Here is a 21643-nt window from a genome sequence, read left to right as displayed (position 1 = left end):
AGGACTTGATCTTCATCAATCTTAAGTATCACAAGAAGATGAAAAACTAATTGAGTATGAATTTAGTGTATGCAAACATGCCGAAGAAAAATAAGACCATGTATTCCTTCCCTTTTTTCCTGTTTTTATTCAATTTTTCACTTATTTATCTATAGAAATAATTCCTTCATTACCTTGTTGGATCTCAATTTCATTAAGATTATTTAATGAGAAAAGTTGTTGAAAGGAATTGCTGGAAATCTGTGTTTTATGTGTCACCCATTTTCATCTTCTCATGATTCCTGCCTTCTTCACAGAAATCTGATGAATATGGGAAGTATTTTTACTAACGCCTATGTATAGGTTATTTCTATTCCCTATTTTAGTTTTTTTTCAAGCTTGTAAAGTACAGCCAACACTGTATTGGTACAAAGTGTCCAGAATATGAAGATAAAGAAAAATCAAAAATGTGTTTGCAGATGCTGGGTTCCTATTTAATTCTCCATTTCTTAGTGACATTCTTTATTTATTTTTTTTTTCAAACAGTTGAAAAACTTATTCTACTAATACTTTCCTCTCTACTTCTAAAGAGAAATTAGTTGTTCTCCAAGTATATAATGAAAATGCCCTTTCTTTGCTTTATTTCCCCTCCCCCTGAGGTAGGGATCATGAAAGCAAGCAATATAATTAATGCACAAAAATAGCAGTTTGTGAACATTTTTAAATTAGAAGCCGTGCTTGTCATAGATTTTTCTGCCTTCAAATTACTTTCTTGTCACCTTAATAATTTTTTATACTTAAATAGAATTCAATTTTGTACTTTAAAACCTGAAGTTTGTGCTAGACCTACTTACCACCCAGCCACTTTATTAGGGTTTCTTTAGGGACTAAGATTCCTCATACCAAGAAGCAGCAACACAGTAGAGTAGATGAGCATCCACTCTGTAATGTGAGTCAATTTGCTCAAGCTTTTAAACCTCTGTTCTCACCCCACCCCTCAACATTTTGCATATTGGAAAATATAAAAATGGTTTCTTTCTTCAGTTTAGTATATGGGTTCTTTTGTCACTGGCTCTGCTGCATCCAGTCCCCTGGATGATACAAGAGCTTTTTTCCTTCCTATGAAGACCAAGATTCTGTGCTGCTGGTATTTTCCCAAAAAGTTTTAAATTCCTTAAATAAGAAAGTGCTGATTGATAATGGATTTGAAGTATTCTGAAACAGATCTCAGACTTGTCTTCAGTCTTGATTTGATTTCACAATTGCCTCTCACCCGTGTTTACTTTTCAGAAAAAGCTGCAAGATGTTTCCATGAAGTTTCGCTTGTTTCAGAAGCCAGCCAATTTTGAACAGCGTCTTCAAGAATGTAAAAGGATTTTAGATGAAGTGAAGTTGCAAGTGCCCAAGATGGAGACGAAAAGTGTTGAGCAGGAATTAGTACAATCACAGTTGGATCATTGCATGGTGAATATTCAAAGATGCTGTCCTTCTATCTGTTTCCTCCCTCTTCTGTCTTTCAAATTTAAAGTATTTTCAATGATGATGCCAGTATTTCTTTGGGAGATATTCTAAAAAATATTCTAAAAAATATTTAAGAATAGTTACACAATTAAAGTTATAGAAACTCTTGTAGTTAAAATTAAATTTTTTTTCAAGGATAGAAGGATAGACAGAAATGGGTTAATCCTCCTCATTCTACTTTTCTTGCTTGCAAATGAGGTTAGAGTAGCATTGAACGCTTAAAATTGTTAAGTTTCCCAGGATATAATAAAATGGTGAAATAGCTGAAACAGCCTTAGAGTAAACTTTTCCTTTCTATGAGTCTGTTATAGTCAGGAAACACAAAACATGAAGAGAAAGCATAGATTACAACTTTCATGAGATAGCATGCTGTAACTTTTCTTAAAAGAGCACAAGAGGACCTGAATATATCCTAAAAAAATATGAAGAAAATCTGTATGTATCCCTTTAATAGCCTTAAAATCCTGTACCCTTTTACTGTTGAAGAGAAGTAAAAATGGACACCATAGTCTTGATGATACAGATTTTAACAGCAAAAATCAGGGCAATCAGATTCATGTCTTCAGGTGCTGGGTTTTGAGGTTTTTTTCTGGACCGATGGCATGTCTGATTGTGTTGTTTTTCCTCAATCTTTTTCAGATCTAAATATAAAAATTTAAATTAAAAAAGAAGTGTGGAACAAATTGATGCTATTTCTTTATGTCTTCAGTTTTTCTTAAGTGAAATTGCCCTTAAATTCAAATTCTTATCAGAATGGCATGGTAATTAGAAGCTCTGTACTGAATTAAAGTATTTTTACCCAGCAACTAACTTTTGCAGGCCTGTCACGTTCTGTGGGAGACTTACAGTGGTTTTAGAGCATCTTGATCTACAGAGTCTTATAAAGTTTCAGTTTTAAAACTCTAGTCATAGCATCCCATCAGGTGTTAGCCAATGTGCATCGTACAACAGCTTCCACTTCCAAGTTTGTTGTCAGGTTTTCAGTGATGAAGATCATATTTATATCAAGCACCAGAAAGCAGTTGGACTATATACATGCCACCTTTAAGTAAATAAAATAATAACCATGTTAAGAATTGGCTTGGTAATTAACTTTACATTGTGGAGAAAATGGACTTGGATATTTTGTTGCCAGATCTGCTGGGAAAAAAGTCTTGTCTTTACTATTCCAGAGGTACCTGACACAGATTTTTACATTGTGGGAGATACTGCTACTAAGCGCAAAGCTCAAAAAATTACCTGTGGAAAAAATACAGTGTAATTTATTTTGCAATTCTGTCAAGGTATAGAGAAGAGTAAGTTTGTTTTCCAACACTAGATGGTAAAATGCTAGAACACGGAATTCAGCTGGGCATATCAGCAATAAAGCTTCTCAACAGCTTCACATTACCTGTGTGGTAAAGGACACTACATATCTCTGTGAATTCTTCTTCCACTATGGCATTTCCATGTTTTTGTGAAATGTAATCTTAGATTAGAAAATAAAAATAAATTCAACTTCTGCTCTGCTTGCAATAATGTTAATTTGGGCATTTATGTGACTGTTAAATGGCTTGAGATAACAAGTCATGTATTTAGATGATGATACTGACTTGCTGCGTATGGAAAGAAAGAATGCTTTTGGTTTTGTTATTATGACGCATTTCACAAATTTAGGAAATATATTACATTTGCAGATATTTTGGTTTGGAAGGGACCATAAAGATCATCTGGTTCCAACTGCCTGCCATGGGCAAGGACATCACACTAGATCAGACTGTCCAAGGTTTTTAAGTGAGTTTACTGGCTATTTGTAGTTTAAATATACCAAACAAGCTGTATGAATGGACAGAAAACATCTGCTCTTGTTTTAAATACTGCATTATCTAAATCAGTTTGAAAACAACCCTTATCAGATCTTAGAACAATACATGATGGTAAGTACTTTCTTATCTATGACGTTTCTACAGCTGATTTTGATGACAGGTCTTTGATGTTCTGAATCTGTTAATTTTTATTCCAATTTAGAAACTGATGATTTTTTCTCATATACTTTTTTTAAAATAGACACATACACTCAGGGTGAGTTTTCTCTATTCTTAAGTCACATATCATGGTACCTCTTAACTCCTTTAGCTTTCAAATGGGACTGGAGCATAGTCAGTGTTATCTGTGATGTTGTTTTTATACAGGAAACACTGCAAGGACTTCTAGTTCACCTTTATAACATCTTCAACAGTCTTTCATGGTTTACTAATTTTAACAATGGCATTTTACTTTCACATTTCGGTTTGGTTAGAAACTATACAAAACCCTGAGTGAGGTGAAGTCTGAAGTGGAAACAGTGATAAAAACTGGGAGACAAATTGTTCAAAAGCAGCAGACGGAGAACCCAAAAGAACTGGATGAAAGGCTGACAGCTTTGAAGTTGCAATATAATGATTTGGGTGCAAAGGTAAGTTCTGTGTTTTTAATACAAAACTATGTTCTTTTTTAAACTTGGAAGGTGAAGAATAATTTGTTAGAGTTCATAAATGAGTTTTTTTATTTGTTCCATTCAAGGCCCTTGCATTTTCTAAAAAAGTGGGACAGAACAATGGAGGGAAAGGGAATCACCAAGATGGCAGTCTAGTTATTCTAAGAAAAAAATAGAACCTTCTAGAAAAATATAAAATTGCTTTATTACCATTTAGAATTATATTTTCTTAGTGATTTTACTTTTTTTTTTTTTTTTTTTACTAGTTCATTGATTTTTTGGGGATAAGAGGGGATTTTGTTTCCTTTTAATGCCTCAAACAGTCATTTGTTTCAAAACACTTCTGGTCAGGAAGATATTTTGATTTTGTTTGTGATTTTTTACTTTCTATTTGAAGAGCTATTTCACAAAAGAGAGAATTATATCTTTTCATTCCCTTCTGCCTTTAACTGCACAGATCTTTAAGTATTTAATTTCCATTTGTTCACAAGAGGTTCTTGATACGGAAGCTTTCTTCAGGGGACATTTTGTAGCACTCTTCTTTGGTTCATCTGCAGTCTTGAGTTTAACTACACATCCTCAGATATTGCCAAAAGCATTCCCTGTTTTAAATGCCATGTACAGCCCTGACTTACCTTTTCACTATATCTTAACATATTGTTTAGTTATGACTATGTGGAATAACTCTATTTTAAATTTCAGGTATCTGCAAACTCTCATTTAGAATTTTGTCATTTGTCATCCTTCATCCTGCATAGATTATCAAACTAGTTCATGTTGGGCAGAAGTGAATCATCATCTATTGAGCTCTGTAACTGCCTTGGAACAAAAACTGTTTATCAAACTTCTGTTTGTTTTTTGTTTTAAAAAGATTACCAAATTTACATTTATACAGTGTTCAGTTTGACTACTTAATGTATGTTAGCATATCATTAGAAAGACTACACAAATACTTTCTCAATATTCTCTTAACTAATTTCAGCTTCGCCTGCAGAAAAAAAACCAAATAGTTATCAGAATGGGATAATATTTTACCTGATCATGCAAATGATATTATTTATATATCATGAACCTTGTAGAATAATTCTTGTTGATTTCCTGAACACTGAATTTCCACCTATAAATCATCAATTTCTTCATCAATTCATATAAGTTAAATGCTGTTACATCTTCTCAACAGGAGAATATGGGGTTTTACTCATTTTTTCCTAAAATTACACAGCAGGAAAGACAGACTAACCAATATGAGCAGGACTATGACTGAAAAAAAAAAGATTTGTATGTTGATCTCTAAAGGCTTTTTTTTCTGGGTCTGTATTATCTGTGGAGTATGTTGCTTGCTCCTGAAGTACAATTCTCTGCAGAGATCTTTTTGCTCTGAAGAGGAGTTGTGGCATTGTCCTAAAGACTTCATACAAATAATTCTGTTAACAACTTCAAATATACCTAACAAGACAGTATGAATATTCTTTATTTTGTCAAATTATAAATTATTAAAACCATAAATTATTACTAGCTAGGAAAATGAACCCATGTTAACACCAAGAGTCAGTATGTGGTTTAAATACATAATGATAATCAATCTCTGCTGACTACAATACAGTAAAACAATAAATGATGTTTGCTATTTTTGACAGAGATAATACTCATTTGGGAACCTGAATTAAAACAGTTCTCTTGCTAAAAAATAAAGGTATTGAAACATCAATCTTTTGAATGTGTAGAAAGATGTCTGCTTCGTTAAGGTGTAGATAGCTATCATTTCAGATTAGATAATATATTTGGGTTCTCCATTATTTTAGAAAGGATTGTAGCATTTAGTCCTACATTATATTTAACGTAACAGCAGATTGCCATTGTCATAGGAAACCTCTCTTAACTAATAAAGGGATAAAAAAGTGTCATTAGGAAGCCATTAGTGATGTGAAGTGAACCATATTGCAAATTAATGTGTCTCAGAAATCTGCAGTACTGTTTAGCTTTCTTGTCCTAGATGTAATTTCTCACATTTACTTTTATGTGCCATAATAGGTAACAGTTTTAGAGAGTCACAAAGGCCCAGAGATAAGAACTAAATGAATCAGTTAGCCTTACCAGCCCTAGTTGATTGCATTGAGTCAAAAGTCTGTCTTTTTAAGAGAAAAATTATAATAATCATAACTAATAGTAAGTCTCAGGGCTGAAAGGTGTAAACTCACTTGTGTGATTTCATATGTACTGCTTCAGGAAGTCTCTTCATGTTTAAAACAATATTTAAGATCATTTTTAAGCATATGGAATGGTTTAATTTAAATAGATTGAATAACGCTGAAGTGTTGTGCTGTCAAATGATCAGGACAATAATGATAATTTCTGATAATTTCTATACCTACTGTAGCTTTTCTATATATTTTAGGTATCTTCATTTTAGACTTTCTGAACCTTGAAAGACTTCTCTTTAGTCAAAAGGCTGGGGTTTGTGTGGTTTTTTTTTAACATATACACATATGGATATAAATACCTATGAATAGTCCTAATCATTTATGTAGTATCAGATCCTAGACCTCTCTTTGGTTTATAAATTGTTGTGTCTGTTCAGAACATTGAGGTTTGCCTCATTTTTTTTTAGTCAAATATGCTTTAAAAGCACGATCAATACTTTTGAGACTTTAGTAGTGGCCTCAGTGTAAATAAGTTTGAGATGAAATTCCAAGAAAACAAAATGTCATTTGAATATAGTGGTATAGTGGTTGCATTTGAGAGAACTATTCCATGACTGTGCTTACTTGTGCATTTCCTTGCCCATATTCTTTCTCTCTGACGCAAGCAGTACAGCTTAGGTAGTTTTTCAGTTGTGAGCGGCTAGAGGTGCAGTCTGTAGCATCCTCGTGTCAAATCTTTCTATGGTAAATCATCAGAACAAGATGCTTCACTAAAAGAAAGCTGCAGTAATAACGTTCTTGTTGCATGCAGTAGGGGCTATTACTTACAATGTCAGGTCTCTCTTCACAATAGCACTGCTGCACAGGAAATTTTGACTGTAAGACTAAAAGGCTGCAAAATACCTTTCTTTTGATTCAAATACCTGCTTTTCTCATTTTATTTTTATTTATTACATCCAAGGATTCTTGCAAGTAAACTATTCAGTACAGCTAAATTAGCTTTAATAAGTAGAGAAAATTTATGCAGATAGTATGTGATATCAACGTATGAAACAGAACTCCTTTAGAGGGCACTGTTTCCTATTTTTCTTTAGAAAGACATCATGTACAAACAGAAACTGACAGTAACCTCTGGATGTGTACAGTGTATATGGGAAGAGTGTGATATTATTAGTACTATATACAGAATTTAGAGATGAATATAGCAATGCAAATATTCTTTCTATGTTTGGTTGTGTATCCATACCTTCATTTTATAGGATACCACATGTTTAGGAATCACATTTAGGGTAGTACATTTTGCGTTGTATTGCTGTTAGTTACCTGCAAATAGTTATTTATACTATTTATTAATAGTTATCAGAAAAAGGTGAAAAACATGGTGAGTTCCTCGCTCCATGGGTGAATGCAGCTCTAGAAAGCTGAGTTTAGTACTTTTCCAGAATTTATCTCTTGGTCTGACTATAGGTTCCAAGATCTCATTTAATAAATTTGGTGTATAAGAACATTCACCTTATTCAGTGAAGAAGTGATATGAGATTGTATTAGAAAGCCTTTGCAGAGTGATAATATAAGATCAGGGACATTTTATTGCATATTCCATAGATAAATCTGATCTGTTTACACAGGAATAGCAAACCCTGTGTGCACAACCTTGTAGCATCCTATTACATTTTAAAACTTCAAACTCTCCTTGACAGGAGAGCTAGGAATCAATTTGATTATTGCACTATTACTTGTACTCAGTGTCAAAGCCCCAAATACTTTCAGTAGGTATCAATACCATTTTTTGTACCTGGCACAACTGTAGACAATTTTTTCTATTTAAGAAATACTTTTAAAAGTTCAGTGGCTACAGTCTCGCTTGATTACTAATTGACATGCCAAGTAATTAGTATTTTTTAAATATTAGTAACCTACTGAGCAACTGAATCCACCTTTTTTAGTAGGCCTTTATTAAACTTCATCACAACATCATTTATTAATTTGTGTTTTCTGACTACAGGTTCCTTAATATCTATCTGCGATTTTTAATTTATTACAAATTCCTATGCAAACTCCCTACATTTAAAGAGATTAAACAGACAAAATAGTATGCTGAGAAATTAAAAACTTAAAACTTAACTGTGCTGCCTTAATTTGATATCATTCAGTGACTTCTGTATTTCAAGATTTGGGATTTCTTTGGTGGATAATTTTTTCTTCTACATAGTGTAGCTTGAGGATTCAACCTCACTATATCATCTATTTGAAAATATACCTTTTGAATGATTTTGACATCTATTTTGCGTCTCAAGGAAAGAGAAGGTTTGCAGAGGTTTCCTGATAGGTCAAACTCAATGTGTCTTTATGCACATATTTTTCTTGTAGGTCTTTGCATTTCAGGAGTAAAATTACAGATATTGAGAGTACTAAGGCAAGACATAACCGTATTAAAAGTGCAGCTTGGCTTGTGAAATTACAAGTTAGTATTCTATAAAAAAGTGGCATGTAGAAAATGGTATATAAAAATCAAACTTGCTTTACTAAGAGTGAAGAAACACATATTTTCTTTCTGCAGGTGACAGAAAAAAAGCAAGAGTTAGAGAAATGCTTGAAATTGTCCCGAAAGCTACGAAAAGAAATTAATGCTGTGACAGAATGGCTTGCAGCAACTGATGCAGAATTGACGAAGAGATCAACTGTGCAGGGGATGCCTAGCAATTTGGATGCTGAAATTGCCTGGGGCAAGGTAACAATGTAACACACACTGTACCTTTATAGATTTCAGTTTATGCATATTAAAGAAAGCTAGAGTTCTTTCTTGATAAAGAGAAGAAAAAATCTAGGGTTTTAATTAATGGGACTTTGTAACTGTTATAATATTATCTCACCGTAACATTAATGCTCAGAAAAGTTTTAACCATCTAGTTTCTGCAAGTGTCGATATCACAATTCACCTTCATATTGCAGTAATCTTCACTGAGATTAATTTCATTTTTCAGAGGGTATTATAAATTATCCATCCAATGTCCATGTAAATAGCGATCTCTCATCCTAGTCTACTCATGATTAGAAAAGTATTAGACAGTAAAGCAACTCTAGCAGATGAAAGATTAAGGATTTCAGGACACTATATATTCCACGTGCTCAGGTATCAGCCAGGAGGTGGTTTGTAGCTCATTCGTTTTCCTTCTGGAGGCTCATGAGCCTTCACCTTGAGCTCTTGTGTTAGGTTAAGCCTCTATGCCTAAAATGAAACTGTGTATCTTTGTGTGATGTTAAGACTTAGCACTGTATCATTCAATACAAGCTATTCTAGTTTATATTCTAGATATGCAATAAAAATCCAGTCAGAACATAAGCAAACCACGCCATCGTTGTACACATATACTAAAATCTCTGCTTTAGAGGAAGCTGTGCTCATCATTATTCAAAGATACATAATTTCAAATAATTAAATACAGCCATTGGTATTTTGGGCAAATGCTCTTATTTAATTTCAAAATGAAACAACAACCCCCCTATGTAAAAAGTATTGTGTATTTTTGTAAAAATCTACCACTTCTGCTTTGTTTAATTGGAAGAATTTTTTAAACATATTACCAGTTTCACTATCAATTGTAGAAATAGTCATAAATGATACACAGGCAATCCTGCTACTTTTTTAAATTCTGTGCAGATTAAAGGTGCTGGAGTAAAGTCTGCTTTGTGGTTAGGTGTTTTGGTTTTATGTTCATTTTACTGCCCCTTTCAAGTTCTTAGTTTGGTAAATTGTCTTCAGCCTTGAAATACACTGATGATTTACAAACAAATAAAGAGAAAAAGAAAGTGTTCCGTGATCAGTCTCTAAAAATGACAATATTTAAAAAGCAGTATCCGAAAAGATATACAGATCAAATTTTGCTATTATTATCTCACATTTACTGCTTTGACTATTTCTGCTTTGACTATTTCTGCTTCGACTTTCAAACCATAAACTTGACCCCTAAAAAACTCATTGCTGCTTGTTGTTCTCTCATTTTCATTTTCTGCCTTTCCTAAACTGAAGTTTGTTCCTCTTGTTACTTTTCATTGATACTATCATCTTAACACCTGTAACAAAGGATCAGTGTCAGATTTTTTAAGTATGGATTATACAATCATATGTCATTAATGCTTCCAAACTAATCTGCCAGTTACTCAATCCATTTACCCAGTCATGAAATTAAGTGTCATTTTTGGTGGTCTCAAACCACATAGTACAATTCTGTTGTAACAGAACCGTATGCTGTATGTTCCTGCATGCATGTTCAGGAAAGTTAATCTAGATGTATATACACCTTCATAGGAATTTAAATAGAAAGGTTTGTCCTTAGTATAATTTAATTGTTAGACCTTAGTGCTTCAGAAGCTGCATAATTAGAACCTAAAGCCTGATGATCAGTGCTGTTATAAAGTGGGAAGTCCTTGTTACATCTTACACTTGCTACTAAAGTACAACATATTTTTATCTTAGGACAATCAAAAAAAGGTAGTGGGCTAATTAGAATAAGAAATATTAACATGAAAAATACATCAAATGGGAACCACTCCACTTACCAATCTTAAAGAACGCCATTGAGTACTGCGAGTTCTCACAAGGATTTGATAAATAAAGGTTTGCAAGAAAAACTGGTAAAAAGTATACTTCAGCTTCAAATCCTGCCCAAAGCCTTCACTGCAGTCTAACCTTACATAGTACCTCAGCATTTTTCCTACAGTCAGTAGAAAGTTCACAAAGTAAGAACAAACAAACAAATTTGGGTGAGAGCAGCTGCCCCTTGTTGAAGTATATACATACTGAGTGAACAGCTTTCAGAATTCCTTTATTAAGATTCTCTCTAGGGAAGAGAAGTAACAAAGTAAATGTAAGTTCAAATGAATACAAGCAGACTCTTATGTTGGAGCTAACCGACAGATGGTGGAAGTGGCAGATCCTAGGCTTCCAAATGTAACTATTTGAAGAAATTATGTGAAGTGAGTACATTTTTTCCGTAAGGAATCTGCTCCCACTAAGAGGCAGGAATTGCTGCATGTTATCCTGGACACTTTGAAATTTTTGTAAGGACTTTATAAATAAGTACGATACTGATAGTCTTGTGTGAGTTTCCATGAGGCATCGCACAAAACTATACTTTGATAATTCAGTCCCCTGAACCAGGACCTCACAGTATCTGATTAATGTTGTGGCTTTGGACTTCCTGGGTAAGTAGGCTGCCAAAGACAGTAACCAATCTAATAAAATGCACTTGGAGATTAATTAAGCTCAGCAGATTCCCATTGTGAGGAAAGACTGCAGAAAACCTAAGATGGAAAACGGAGGGGGAGAGAAGAGAACACAATAGTGCAAATTAACTGAAAATTGGATGTGTACTGTTGACTATGTAACTAGGCAGACAGCTCATAATCTTTTCTCTTCCCAGCACAAGGAAGCTGTTATATTTATTACTGCACTTATTTCTAGCTCATTTTCAGTACCCAAGACTTCTTAAAACTGAGAAAAACTCAGAGAGTTTCATGGATAACTCTAGGGGTTAGAGTAAAAAAATCACACATGCAAACATTGTCTTCAACGTATAAGCACCTAGAAATATAAAGGAATGTCCGTCTTAAGTAGGGAATAATGTTAATGAAACATAACATTAATCTGGATGTGAAGGGAAGACTGTTGTTTGTTCTTGTCTAGAAAAAAACTTGGCTGAGTTATGTGGAATGAGATGGGCAATATACTGATGACAGTAAATCTTCCCTTTTTACTAAGCAGAGACAAGCTAAATCTTTCCATTTGAATTCAGTTCTGTTATAATAGATAAGAAAAATGACATGCGAGTGGAAAGATAGTCATTAAACATTGTATATTAGAAATCCGTTTATAATTAGAATTCTGATTTAATGAGTATATTTATCACTGAAGCCATTAACCATTCTGGGGTTTCTTTGCCTTTTAATCAGGAACTGGCCTGATAAGTATTAGATTGCCAGGAAACCATGTTCTCAAAAATGAAATGGCAGATGGTACTACCAGGAAAAGTTCTGTATCATTCCCTACTATCAGCAGTATGAGTCTACCAGTGTTTTACTGCTATAATTTAACACAGTGCATAATATCAGTGAGTGTAAAGTTGACTTGAAGCACTTAGAATTATATTAGCTAACACATTTAGCAACTTATTTCCTGTGAGTAAAATCAGTAAAAGAAAATTATCTGAAAATTGTGTCAACTGATTCATAGTCGGTGGCCAGAATGCAATAAAAAATAAAAGATGTGCTGTGACTAAACAAATAAATATGTGTAATCAGCCACTGAGAAGGCCATAATGTCATCTTCTGATTAATTCTGTAATCCCACTTATGAGAGCTGAGCCAACTAGCTAATTTATTTTAGAGAGGTTCAAACTGCAAAGATTACTTCTGAGAAATCTACATTGTACAGGCAGTATGAAAGCAACAGAACTTTTCTTCAATCATTCATGGGTGTTGAATTTTTTAAATCTACATATCTTAAGGATTTGAAAGATTAAATTATTACCTTCTGCCTTCAGTCACAATTCTGGTTTGTTTGAAAAAACATCAGCAGTTCAACTTGATACAAGGTAGTTTTGTCTTTATAAGGTATAGTTCAGAAACCCTCTGTGCCATGTGCACCATGTACACAGAAAAAGCCATTCCCATGTAACTTCTTAATGTAATTTGTGTAAGTTGTATACACATTTTACTTGAGCTCTTTCCTGAAGATATTTATGGAATTTGTCTGGAAGTGAATGTTAATAACTATAATGACAAATACCAGAGTCAATAATGACAAATACTGGAGTCAATATGTTCTGTTTTAAAACACTGTTGAATACTACTGACAATCTTTCACAACTGCATCTGAATTCTGGGCATTATGATGCTTACTTCAACCTTTCATATAGATATTTCTCTTCTCCCAAAATGCCATGTGACATTGCATCAGAAAACTACTTCTTCCCAATTTCTAACATGATCATGTATTTTATTTATACATTTTTAATTTCCTTAATTTCTATTTTTTATTCTGTTCATGCAGGCAACACGGAAGGAGATTGAGAAACGTCAAGTCCATCTTAAGAGCATCAGTGATTTAGGAGAGAATTTGAAGACAGTGCTGAAAGGAAAGGAAAGTCTAGTGGAGGATAAACTCAGTCTCCTGAACAGTAATTGGATTGCAGTAACTTCACGTGCTGAGGAATGGTTCAATCTGTTACTGGTAAGGAAAATGCATTTGTTCATATAGAGGAGGTGCTGGTGCTCAGACATACAGGAGTGCTGTTTCTGGTGCCCTGGACTACGCTTATTGAGCATATAGGCACACAGACAATCAGAGTCGTGGCTCTAAGGAGTCTTGATTATTAGTGCTTCCAGTTTCTGCTTGCTTCAGTAATTCCTGGACTGTTGGGTTGTTGCGTTCTTTTTTTGCCTAAAAGATGAAATGCAGTTTCTTCCCAAGGACCTCGGGTATTTGAATTTTAATCAAGTGAAAGGAATAGTCAAATAAGTTGAGTAAGTTTTGGTGTCAAACTGACAACCTCAGCTACTTTTGGCTACATTAGCATCGCTGTTTGGAGTTGGGAAGTCAGCCCGCATTTGCATGTTGGTTTGGTCCACAGAGTAGTTTTGGGCTGTGGACTAGATTCATTTCAGAGGCAACTAAATCAGGAACTCTGCTCTGGGTGCACATTTAATGTGTTCAAGGATTATGATCTGGTCTCTCAGAACTGCATGGTCCTCCTTTGCATAGTTTTACAGTGCATGTTTTAGTGGGGATAATTACTTAATAGGACCGGATGAACCCTAGTCATAAGTAAGATCCCAAATACACATTTATTACAGATTCAGGAGCCTCAGCACCTGCTGCTTCAAACTGCTGATTGTCACAGAACTATAATCTATCTTAAAATTTATTCTACCGTAAAGAGGTAACAGATCAAAACCTTCAACATAGCAGAGCCTTAACCTTTGAGCTGCCAGAATGCTTTGGGAAATCTTGTATGCTGTTTCTGTTGCCAAGGGCATGGGAATTCAATTTCGACCTGGAGAAACTGAAGTGATTCTCTTTCTTTGCTTTGAAATCTTTTGTTAATATCTACTAGAACCCATGATAAAAAGGTATAAAAGAGGAGAGTCTTTTACTGATTTTAGAACAGTATAAAATAGAGGTACATACACGTGAGGGCCAAAAGGAGTAGTAAAATGTTTGATTTCAGGTGTGTGGTACACACATGTATTCTGTGGACATGCATAGGCCTCATTCCAATGAGGTCACCAAAAAAGATAAAATGTTTTTAAATTCAGGAAAATATTTATCAGAATATCAACTAGAATAGCTTTTTAAAAAGCAGAGTCTTAGAGGAGAGAAGTTAGATGAAATGTAAATAAGTGCTTTATATACAAAACTCCCAGTCTTGATTGTGACTTTGTCTGTGCATCCTTGTTTCTATCTGAGTTTGAATCAACTTAGTGGCTTTCCAAAATGAATTTTGTCCCTGTTGCTTGGAAGACTCTTCTTCCCACTTCCAGTAGGTCAGGCTGTCAGCTTCCTCTTCGTCTCAGTAGTCTGGCTGAGCTGCAGACACCTGTGTCTTGCTGTGACTTTATCATCCTCTTGCCTGTCACTTTGAAAGCTTCTGTCTCTACTAGAATGTCTTTTTGAAGAAACTTATCATATGAAGTGAGAACAAACAAACAACAAATTCTATCCTTCACAAAACAAGCAGTTACCATGTAAAATAAACAAGTTTTAGTTCATAATGTATGCATGTTTGCCACAGGTGGCATAATTACAGCTATTATTTTCAGTTCTGATTACTTTTTTTGTATGCAGTATTTACCTTTTTCACATACAGGAATATCAAAAGCTTATGGACGCTTTTGATCAGAATGTAGCTAATGTCACAACTTGGATGTATCGTGCTGAAATACTGTTGGATGAATCTGATAAACAAAAACCCCAGCAAAAAGAGGAAATTCTTAAGGTAAAAAACTGTGATTTTCTGAAGACCATTAATTTTTAAAAAGGACTATGTCAAAACTAGCGTATTTTGAAAGGTATCACAAATTGATTAACATTCTTTTTTTCTGTGATAAAGCTACCCTGTGGCAGCTTATATGTTACTTAACAAATTTTCACTGCATTACAAAGTTAAATCCCTGCAGAAATAAAACCAGATATGTTATTATAAATCTTGGAGAATTCATGGTGAGTAGAACAGCAGCTTATTAAACCTGTGTTTTCTGGAAAATACTCCTAAACACATCTGATTGAACAAAATTTTTTTTCCGAGTTCTTCATTTTTAAATGTTTTTCTGTTTTTCTGTGATACTTTTCTAATATCTATGTTATCTGCGTTTAATATCTCTGTCATATGATGGTTTTAATTCTATAAACGCTGTTTACATTGATGCCAAACCAACACCACAGACAAGACTATTATATACAGTGAACTAGCTGTATAATAATGGGTTAGTGTATTGATCAGAAGGTTTTAATTGGCCCATTACATCATTTGGCCGGCTAACAAAAAAAAAACTTGCAAGACAGATGTGCATTTTAAAGTATCTCATTTAAAATACCTTCTTTGTTAAGATTAAATAAATTCAGTTTATTAACTGTATTTGTTTTTCTGAAATTGGTGTGCAGTTTTACTTTGCATTGAACTCCATGGTCAAAACATACTAGAACAAGAACATTCTTGATTTGCAAGAAAAGCTTGCAAATCAAATCAGAATTGTGTTACCAACACTAGCATAATGATACCATTTACTAAAGCAAAACTTTACAAATTCCAAGGCAGAGCATAAATCTCATTGATTTCAGCAACTGCCTCAACTACAGTCATGAACAGTAATGAAAGCAACAACTATACATCCAGTTCCATAATGCATGAATTAACAGCTCTTCTTAGCTTTAGGAACATAAAACAATTTAGCGTATCCTGAAATGTGCTGAGTATTGTATTGTTGCAGATAAGAACCTGCCTAGAAATAATGTTCACCATTTGTTTCTTCTGAGAGATATTAGAACAGACGTATAGATACATTCCTGCTATAAATTTGAGGAATATGAGTGGGAATGTTATCTAACGTATTTCTAATAGATTTACACACTCATGCATAATTACCTGAATTTGCTTTGTGGTTTTGCTCCCTATTCCTTTGCACACTCTCTCTCTCTCTCTCTCTTTCTCTCTCTTTGCATTTATTACTAACTTCAAGCCCTGTCTCTTGCTCATGGACTGTAGCGCTTAAAGGCTGAGCTGAATGATATGCATCCAAAGGTGGACTTTGTGCGTGACCAGGCAGTAGACTTGATGACAAACCGTGGAGATCACTGCAGGAAAGTAATAGAGCCTAAACTGTCAGAGCTCAACCAGCGATTTGCAGCTATATCGCAAAGAATTAAGAGTGGAAAGGTAGGAGGACTTGCTTCCATATGGTGATGCATACAAAATAGTATTTATATAAAGTGCACGGTTACAACTACATAGTAGACTGTGATTTCTCCAATAAATAAAATTTTAAAGGAAAAAATATGTACATTGTAAGAATTTTATTTTTTTAAAATTTGAAGTTTTAGGATTTGGGCATTAAAGTCTTTTGTCACTGTTTCACAATTAGAAATATTCACTGACTTTATATGAACATAACAATGATTACTTCATTAACTGATAAAGAAGGAGCATCATCTGGGAGTCAGTAAGATTCTTAATCTTCTCAAAATATGAGTAACCTTTTTTTTATATAGATTGGGCTTTGGGGGCTAATTTTTCATTAAATGCACTCAGTCTTGTCCTATGAGGCTATGTCTCACCATGGTCTGAGAGAGATATTTTCAGTTGTGACTTGTGAATTGGAATGAGGGAGGACATAAGCCACCTTGTTTCTCTATTGTATTTGATGCCTTTAGTATGGAGAGCTATTAAGAAGACAAAAGCAGGTAGCCATCCAGATTGGTATATAGGGTAATGGGAATGCATGAATCCTGACCTTAACTTTTTTTTTCTGGCTAGTGCAATAGCACTGGAAATGAATGCGCAGAGCATCAGTGGCAGAGCTGGAAACAAGCTTTGCAAAAAGCATAAGCAAAGAGACATGGTTTTCGTGAGTTGTTTGGAGTTTACACGGGGCCTAAAAAACTAGGAAATTCTTTGTGGATATTTATTTAGGTTTCATTTCTGCAACAGAAAAGAACATGTCCTGTGAATAAAGATCATCTGTTTTTTCCTATTTGCCATCAGTAGTACTTCAGCCACTCTAGTGTGGTGCTCCTCATTTACTTCTTACAGCAGTACAGTCTGTAGACAGAGAACATCTTGGCACAAAGCCCAAACAACTGTGTTGTATGAAATTTTCACTCTGAACATCTGCTATCTGCAGTCGGGTTTTCTTTCTCAGTTTTACCTTGCTTTTCCACAGTGTTGTAAGCATACAGGGCTGATGCAGCCTTTGATAATGTGGTATGAAATTATTGCATGTCTTAGAGAACAAAGGAACTGCCTGTAGATGGTTTATCATGGGTTAAATATTTGCATTGCATTTTATGGGCGCACTCAAAGAAGGGGGAAAAGAAGCTTATCAAGATGAAGCATCTTCAGAACACAGTCTACAAACATATTCAGCCTGGAAACCTTCTTTCTTGGGCGTTCTCTCATTTATAGTTGTATAGGCAGGATGAGCTAGAAGGGTAGCACCTCACCAAACTTCATACACTAGGTACCTAACAAGATGAGAGCAATTACTACATAATTTTAACAGTAAATTTGAATTTAGGTGACCTTTTCCAAGACCTCGGGAAATGGTCAGCCAAGGTATGATTCACAAATGATATTTATAGTAATAGGTATTGAATAAGACAGAGAGGCAAAAGCTTGTCTGAATTCTTGAATTATACTGACTTGCTTTATGCATTTGGATAAAGGACTGTATTGCTGGATGTCTCCTTTTGTTCACTCATATACTGAAGGTAACTGCACCTCCCTGAGTCATGATATCAGCTTCATGGGCTAAAATTATTCTTATGAGGTGACATTATGCTTCTTAAGTGTTTTGGGTTTTTTTCATGCTTGGGTAAAATTATTCAATCAGCGAATGAAATTCAATACGAAAGGATAGTAAGCTCTTATGATATAATTTCAATCAATTCTCATCTGTTTTCAAATTAGCTATATTTTTTCAAATGCTTACAATTATGACTACAACAGTGAAGTAAAGAAGAAGTTACCTGTGGAGTCCATAAATGGTACTACATAATTGTTGTGTGCTGAATTAACAAAATTACCATAACATACTAAAATGAGATTCAACATTTTCAAGTGGGTTTGAACCTCATTCAGTTGTTGGAATTTCATTTTGTAGTTTTCCTTCTATTTTCCTTTTTGTTATTGTTTTTAACATTTGCCAGAGATTAGCAATTCTATATTCCAGTTTTTTTAGTTGATTTGTCTTTTAGTGAGAGTTAAGTACTTTTGAAGATATCCTTCACAGCATTTGAGAAGAAATTACTGTATAGTTTGCTATTATTTCTACCTCAGTTGAAGTGCTTGCTGAGTGTAATTCTCAGCTTCATAAAAACTTGAGAGGACAGTATTATTCTCTATAAATATCATGCATTATTATATTTCCAGTAATTTCTTTGTCATTAAAATGATGAACCAGTTACAATTAAGGCATTTTTCTCATAGGTCATCTTGAATAGTTGAAAATGAATTACAGTCTGCCTTGTTTGAACTGATTAACTTTGATTGTAACCAACTTTTACTTTATTGCAAACTCTTACTTTATCATAAATACCAATTGTACTGGAGGGAAGAGTAAAAGGGAACTGATAAGAATAAAATATGCTTATGTGTTTAGCAAGAAGACAACTCTAAGTGCAAGAGTTCCTAGAATATCGTGAAGTATTAATTACCTTTAGATCTAAAACAAAGTATGTTGGAGGAATATCTTACACAAAGATTATCTGTCTTTTGTTTTGTATAACTTACCTGGCATTTTTTCTCTTTTTTTTTTTTTTTTTTTTATGAAAGAGTAATGATTCCAAAACACTGAAACAAATTATCAAGAAATTTTTCTCAATGGGTAGTATCAGGTGTTTTTTCACCTGAATGGAATGCTTGCTGCTGTGTGAGTAATTTCTGATTAACCAGATTTAGCCAAGTAGTGTCAGCAATACAATTTTTAGACAAATTGTTATGTTACACTGTTTATCTGAACTTGTTCTTTCACACAAGTGTAAGAGTACAATATTTTTTTTTAAAAAATTTCTCACATGGAAATTCTACAGCATTGTTAAATAATATCTACTTTACTTCTTTGGGTACTTTGAGATGTATGGTGTAGGTATTTTTCCACATGATTGAAATTCTACTATTGTTTTAGCAATGGGGGCAGAACAGATGTCTCTCTTCGTTTATATTTCTAATAAAACAATTAATTATGTGATTTAAATAGATAATATTTGTATTTCTCCCTTTTTAGCCTTTCACTCCTTTGAAGGAACTGGAGCAATTTGACTTTGATATACAAAAAATGCTTGAACCACTGGAGGTTGAAATTCAGCAGGGGGTGAATCTGAAAGAGGAGGACTTCAATAAAGATATGGTAATTTGGTTAAAATGGAAGTCTGAGTGAAGTAAGCAGTGAGATTAAAAACCTGACTGAAAATTAGAAACTTACATATTTGTGTTAGGATCTTTAGATACACCTGGTCAAAATTTTACTGTGCTAACATATTATATAAAAAAATCTCAAATTCACATTAACTGAAACTTTTAGTGATAAGTTAACAGTTGGATTGTAAGAAAAACATTTTTCAACACTTTGAAAACATTAAGCAAAGCAGGAATACAATCTACAGAGAATGACTACTAGAATCTCTGTGGCAGTATAAAGACCCAGAAAACTCAGAATGCAGTATATAGCAATATAGTAAAAGAAGACATTCACTAAAAACAAATGCTAGGCAATGATCATTGAAGGAAATGCCACTAGATAATTAATTCTTAAACAATCTGATTATACCGTTTATTGTAAATTGATTTTGTGAATATGGTAAGCTTTATTACCCCTGTTTGCTCTTTGAAAGTTGTAAAACTGTTTATGCATATTATAGAGAAAAAAAAAACTCAAAAAAAACAAGAACAAAAAAGAGGACTAAAATACTGCTGTGCTTTGGTACTGTTTCCACTGTGTTGTGTTTTCTTCAGAGTGATATTTCAGAGGGGTGATATTGCTTGGTTGGGAAATAACAGATTGGTCTTTAGAACCCTCTCTGTGAGTCCTCAGCAATATCAAATATATATTTCTTTACAAGCAATATAAAACCTCAATATTCTTTTCCTTTTGAAGAATCCTTCAAAGACAGCTGAAATATCAATGCTGAAAGAAATCTTTATTGAATTTCTTTAGTTTTTTTAATGCAGGAAAATAAAATTTAAGACAATATGTACTGCAGTGGTAAATTCTAAGTGGATCAAATTTGATGAGACAGTTTCCACTACTTGAACATATTTTGTTCCCTTTCTTTACATAAAATGTAAAGAACATGTTTCAAGAGAGAAAATAGCAGAAGCTGTGGCATGAATTCAACTTCCGTGTAAAAAAGTACTTAGTGGTATCATTTTCCCTGCCAGAATAGCTGTTTTGCATTTTGATGATGTATTAAACAGTCAGGAATTGCATGGTATCCTATCATACTGGAAATTACAGTAACTACTGACAGTAGTTTAAAATATTTTAGATATATCTGTCCTTTTTGTTTTAAAGTAAAATATATTTTACCTTCTGGTATTTAATGTTTCCATCCTGTTATCCTGGATGCTGCATAAAATCTGCTATCAAACATCTGTAGGTTTTCAAGTGCCTTTTTACTTGTATTCCTCAAGCGTCCTTCTAGGTGTATGTAAAAAGCAAGAAAAAGTTATTCAGTCTTCAGTTTAGAACTTGTGAGTAGTTTGTCAGACTATTACCATAGCAGAGGAAACGTATGTCTGTACCTCCTAGTACTTAAGTAATAATTAGATTAAAATGCCCATTATACTTGTTTGGTTTTTTTTAAATCAGAGTGAAGATGAGAGCACAGTGAAAGAATTGCTGCAAAGGGGCGACATGCTTCAAAAGAGAATCACAGATGAGAGAAAACGGGAGGAAATAAAGATAAAACAACAGCTGTTGCAGACTAAACATAATGTTCTCAAGGTATAGGAGCTACAATTATAAGCACATGCTACTAAAACCATTTTTTCTTAAATTCAGGGCATTGTTCTGTTAAATTAATCCATTACTATTAAGGGATGAGTAATTTAAAACTATTTGGCTATAAAGATATTTTCTTATCTATTTCTCTTGATGCCTTGGAGAAGACATTTTAAATCTCCAACTTAACAAGCACCGTTTTGTTGCCAGTGTTACAAATGAGTGCCAGTTGGAAAACAATGATTTCTTTGATAATAATTCCTTTTTAAATACATTATGCATGTTTTATGTTTCTCTAGCAGCAGTCAAGACCTCAGATAGAATCAGTTCTCAC

The 21643-nt window shown here is 33.8% G+C and overlaps 1 protein-coding gene across 10 annotated transcripts in view; it reads left to right on the top strand.

Moving 5' to 3' along the window:
• Positions 1 to 21643, top strand: part of DMD (dystrophin) — a 1193355-nt gene that overhangs the window by 555792 nt on the left and 615920 nt on the right. For 9 of the 10 annotated variants that reach the window (XM_054050408.1, XM_054050369.1, XM_054050393.1 and 6 more), the window contains 8 exons: positions 1270 to 1443; positions 3779 to 3934; positions 8657 to 8827; positions 13148 to 13327; positions 14964 to 15092; positions 16359 to 16529; positions 19594 to 19716; positions 21178 to 21312. In XM_054050408.1, coding sequence (XP_053906383.1) covers positions 1270 to 1443; positions 3779 to 3934; positions 8657 to 8827; positions 13148 to 13327; positions 14964 to 15092; positions 16359 to 16529; positions 19594 to 19716; positions 21178 to 21312 — 1239 coding nt within the window. The remainder of the gene's footprint in view (positions 1 to 1269; positions 1444 to 3778; positions 3935 to 8656; positions 8828 to 13147; positions 13328 to 14963; positions 15093 to 16358; positions 16530 to 19593; positions 19717 to 21177; positions 21313 to 21643) is intronic. The other variant, XM_054050444.1, reaches the window with a different exon arrangement.

The sequence above is a fragment of the Cuculus canorus genome, chromosome 1 (genome assembly GCF_017976375.1).
Source record: "Cuculus canorus isolate bCucCan1 chromosome 1, bCucCan1.pri, whole genome shotgun sequence".
NCBI lineage: Eukaryota > Metazoa > Chordata > Aves > Cuculiformes > Cuculidae > Cuculus > Cuculus canorus.
The sequence above is the reverse complement of the archived record's forward strand: the minus strand, read 5'-3'. Positions and strand labels throughout refer to the sequence as shown.